Below are 5400 nucleotides of genomic sequence, written 5' to 3' on the forward strand. Positions count from 1 at the left end.
TTATACAGAACAGAACTTATCTTTAGATAAGATTGTTTGGTAACATTTTACATTAAGGTTTCATTAATTGATGTTGGTTAATTTATTAACTAACAATGAGCAATACATTTATTACAGTATTTAATAATCTTTGTTAACGATAGTTCATAACAATTATATTGTAAGCTCGGGACCATTAAATAATATTATTACATGGCTTGGCTGAATTCCAATGTAGAATGCGGTCTGTTATTTCTTGATATTTCTTTGCTGCGAAGTATATCACACCGTTGCCATGAAAAACAGCGCGTTGCTATGGATGCAGAACGGACTATTTTATTTGGCGGAAGCAATACAATAGTTTTTAAATCAATAAACTCCTTTTTAAATCAATAATTCGTGTCAACTTATTTATTTATTTTGTAGGTAGCCATGTAATAAGCGGGATAATGTATAGCGAGGCGGTCGTTATAGCGAATGGCAACCCCTTCAGGCTGATTCAAGTCCTGTTCAGCCTATCGGGGTTGTTATTCGCTATAACGACCGCCTCTCTATACATTATCCCTTACTTAACAACTTTAGGTAACTTTTGATTTTAATAATGTATTAGGGTTAGGGTTAGAGATGTATTATGTAAAATGTAAATTGAATAATGTAATAAGTATTTTTTAATGTAAATGTAAAATGTTAAAATGTAACTGTAGTAAATGAAATCAACTGAGAATAATAATAGATTTACAAGTACTTTTTATTGTTAGTAATGTTAACAACTAAAACTATTGTAAAGTATTACCGATTTGTTTAAATCATGGTAAGTTATTAGGAAGCGGCACAGGGGTGCGTTTCCCAAAAGCATCGTTAGCCAACTATGGTCGCAAGTTCTGTCGTTATCAGCATAGTTCAACGATTTGGTGTTTCCCGAAACCATCGTTCCAACGAACGTTCGCAAACAGCATCGCAAACTTGTGTGGTTGGAACTAGTTTACATGAGATGTAGACTTAATAAATCATTCTCTTTAGCAAAATAAGCAAGCTGACATTCAGTACAACCCGTGTTATTTATTTAGAATACATACAAATGTAATTTATGTCTTTTAGTTTGTCAAGAGATTTAAAGCATGTTGACTGCGCATGTGCGAACGTGCTCTACTATGTAAGAACGAGCCAAATATTGAGTCTGGAAATAAAGCAAAATAACTGAGAAAATTTAGAAATGGTCTTCAGATGCCATGTCTGTAACTTATATGACAAAATCTAGCGTTAATTCGATCTCAAACAGATTAATTAAAATAAGTTATTAGTCCACCACGTGCAAGACGTCATAAACCAACGTGGTTGAACGATACTTTGCGACAGATGGTTTCGGGAAACAGTCGTGACTAGCTAGTTGATTTCTCCAACAATACATCGTACTATGGTAGTTAAGCAGCGAGCTATATAGTTGTACGGGAAACGCACCCCAGATTGACAAGCATAAGAGTCCATTATATGTAACAAGCATAATTATATGTAATTAAAATCAATAGCAGAAGACAATATCAGAACAAGCACACTTAAAGCAGAACTATAACAGCTGTGTGTTGTGCTTTCCATTAATATTTGCATAGAGTACTTGTCTAAATAGAAACACACTATGGAAAAGTAAAAAGAAGTTCCACTAAAACCCAAACAGAAATACATAAGCAAACACAATAAGTAAAATTCCACTAAATACCGATACTCGAAAAGATGTTGTCCAGTTCCCCACACTAAACAAGATTTCAGATTTGGAGGGATGACAGGAATGGTTGTTGTGTTTGTCTTTCCTCATATTTTCTAAAAAGCAAGAGAGACACACAGTTGTTTAAATCCTGATATCCTAAACTATTTAGACAAACAAAACTATCACACAGAAAAGGTTGAAATCAAATTAAGGTGAAATGTGACTTTAATATGACAATTTTTTTGTTTAAATATTATTTTTTTCTTTAGTGAAATTTCTGAATTCATGACGCTTTAAAAACACTCTGACAATCCCGATTGAAGAAAAAAGTCAAATAATAGAATTTAATAAAAATGACCCATTATTTCGACATGTTACAGAAAAACAAAGCTTCAGTCTGACATATATATATTATCATATATATTATCGGTGCTTACCAATGTAAAACTGGAAAATACACATTTCTTCAGTATATTCTCTCAGTAGTAGGATTCTTCTTCTTCCTCACTGAATCCAGTTTTTACAGCATCTTCAATAATCATGATTTTCTCTGGAGGAATAGCGGGCAGAATGGCAAGCAACTCTCGATCGATCTTTTCTAGTCTTGCAGTGCTCTTCTTGTCAAACTCCTCTTTATTCTTCAGGACAAGCTTTAAGATGCCTTTCTGTGCCTCCTTACAGCCCTCCTGGAGCTTATGTCGCTCTTGCTCAAATTCTGGCTTAGTTGTATCCATGGTCATCAGTTTGCTCAGTGAACTGACACGGTCCATCAGGTACTTGTTGGAAATCTCTGTGTATGTTCCAGAGATCATATTGACGAGACTAGCAATGTCACTGGCTTTGAAGGCTTGAGTGTACAGCAGATCTTTTGAGAAGAGCTTTCCATTGTAGGAGAGTGTTTGTGTTTTCTCGGATGTTGAGACAAAGTCTTTGAGAGTTTTGCTCAGGCTGGTTTTCACAATGTTGGAAACCATTTGAAAGAAGCCTACCATCTTCTCCCACTGCTCCTTCACTCTCCCCATGGCCTCCATTCCTTTGAAGAGCATTTCTATGGTAGTTTTGAAGTCGATCTCTTTCAGGTTACATTTTCCCAAAATGACCAGGACATTATTTAGTTCCTTCTCGTTATTCTCGAAGCTCTCCAGTTGTTTATCATAGGTCTCTCTTACGCTGTTCAACTGAGCTCGGGTCTGCTCAATGGCGAATCGTGCATTCTCTGATGCTATCTGAGAAGGACGCTTGTTCTCTGACTTGTTTTCTTCTTTTTGCATCATTGGTGGCTTTGAATTAATGGCTGGAGAATTTGTGATTTGTTTGCTTTTGCAATCAAAAGCAAGAGCTGACTTGATCAGATCCGAGACCTTAACTTTTATCTCATTGCTTTTGTCTTTGTCACATTTGCCATCTGGTGCATATTTTGCCAGCTGGTTGCATATTTCCATGCCATTGATGCACAACTTCTGAGCTTCTGTCTTTGCTGGGCAGTCGGTGATTTTCTGTAAATCGTAGCTGATTCTTTCGAACTGTAGATTCATGTAATCAGTTTTTGTACATTTATTCTTGTCATCAAAGAGATTTTTCCAATCAATTTCATCATTCTCACATTTCCCATCCTCAGAGTTCGATTTCATTTTGTCCTCAACATTCCTGACATATTGTACAATTTCACCAGACTTACTATATGCAGTTATTTCAGCAACCAAATCTATTGTATTTCCCTGATCTGTAATGTTGCCTCCAGTATTAACATTAGATTGTGTTGCAGAAGACCCTTTTCTCTCCGCTTGTAAAGTCATAAGAGTTACCATTCCATCAATCAGGCGTGTCATGCTCTGTCCAAGCGCACTCACAATATCCATGCCAATCATATCCCATCCACTAGGGAGAGAATCCATAGCTTTTTTGTAGTTTTCCTCAGCCTCTTTAATTTGCTTCCCCACGGCATCCATTAGCTTCTGAGTCCTTTCCTTGGCTGCTTTAGCTGACTGCTCTCTCAGTTGGTACTCTTCTAGTTCCGCCTGGTTGTTTTCCCTCTCTTTCCCATAAGAGTTCTGTGCACTCGTACACACTTCTAACAGCTCGTGGATGGTTTTGATGACATTACTAAAATGCTCTGCAGTGGCTTCAGACAACTTCAGACATTCATCTGCAATGACTTTGATATTTCTCAGTTGATCAGGAAGATGTGCTTCAACAACTTCATCATTACCTTGGAACAGAATCTTCACAGCTTGCTTCATGTAACCTGGAACGTTGGCAGTATGGAGGCGAATCTGATCCATGTTATTATGGGCCTCATTAAATGCCCACCAACCAGAGTTACACACTTGCATGAGGCAAGAGCGGAAGGAATCAGGGTATTTAATGTATTTGTAGCCTCCTATGGGGGGATTTTTATTGATGGAGAAATCTGTTGAGGACGAGATGAACACCAGCTCTCCCAGGATGGCTATTGAAAGCGGTGCTGGAGTCAGATACTTTTCCCAGTTGGCATAGGGCTGCATCATGAGTTTGGTTTGGTTCCTCATGTCCTCAGCAGTGGTAAGGCTTTGGGTTTTCTTTGCAATGCTATTCATGGCTTCTATTTCTGCTAAACAAACAAACAAACAAACAAACAAACAAATAAATAAATAAATAAGGGTACAACGGAGCTAAATGTGACTCGAGGTAAAAGGTGCATTTGATTTGATTTTCCTCTTGATCACTAATCTAGGCTGCGTTTCCCGAAACCTTCTTAACGCTACGTCGTTCTTAAGTTTTACCTTAAGCTTTACCTTATCGTTAATATGTGTTTCCCGAAACGTTCTTAGTTAAGTATACTGTCTGTAAGTCATCCGTTCGGAAGGTTGGTCTGGACCACTCTTAGCTTTACCTTATCACTGTTAACAGCTGGCCACCACTGCATACAGTGGTGGATATATATATATATATATATATATATATATATATATATATATATATATATATATATATATATACTTCACAGTCCATTAATATCATACAGATTTGGAAGACTTGGAATAACATGCACAAAAATGTACTAACCTACGTTCATGATCAGTTTATGTTTTTTAACTGTGCCAATTTAACCACTGATTATGGCACAAGAAATCTCACACAGAGCAGAATAGAATGATTAGAATGTAAAAAAAGTAAATGTGATGACACTGAACATTTGATCAATCTTATTAATTAAATATAATAAAATCATCCTGTTAATTTAATGAGTTCAATATTGAATTCAACTATACACCTAAAATATTTGAGTTTCTAAAGTTGTCTGTATGTCAAACCGTGACCGGGGTGGGGTGCATGCGCCTGGTTACTGGAGGAGCATTGACAATCTTTGAGGTTCTTGATGGAACTTATGGGATCCTTTAAGCACTTTGTATTTAGTTCAGAGGTTCTGGAGTCACCTTTTCATTACCACGAAGGGTGAAGGGTGATTGGAAGATCTTTTAACATTTAAATGGTTCCTGGAAGATCTCTTATATTAAAGCCAGCATCTGGAGGATCCCAATGGTTCAGTGAGGCCAGAATAAGATTATTATTATTATCCTATTATTATTATTATTATAGGCTAAGTTTCGGTATACATTCCCAGGTGAAAAAGACGTACTGTTAAATGTATTAAAAATGTACTTGTGTGTGTTTTTAGTAGACCTACAATACAAATATACTTTAATGCATTTTTAATATTTTATTAGTAGCCTACAGTA

The 5400-nt window shown here is 36.4% G+C and overlaps 1 protein-coding gene across 1 annotated transcript; it reads right to left on the reverse strand.

Annotated features, from left to right (window-relative positions):
* Window positions 1-656: 656 nt before the first annotated feature.
* On the reverse strand, window positions 657-4282 carry LOC311071069 (uncharacterized protein). The gene is made up of 2 exons (XM_084095275.1): window positions 2119-4282; window positions 657-1794 (listed from the first exon to the last, which is right to left on the reverse strand). Exon 1 carries the CDS (start codon window positions 4255-4257, stop codon window positions 2161-2163), a length of 2097 nt encoding a protein of 698 aa, XP_083951401.1. The 5' UTR covers window positions 4258-4282; the 3' UTR covers window positions 657-1794; window positions 2119-2160.
* Window positions 4283-5400: the final 1118 nt, after the last annotated feature.

This window comes from Abramis brama (assembly GCF_963993115.1).
Source record: "Abramis brama genome assembly, chromosome: 20".
NCBI classification, from domain to species: Eukaryota; Metazoa; Chordata; class Actinopteri; order Cypriniformes; family Leuciscidae; genus Abramis; species Abramis brama.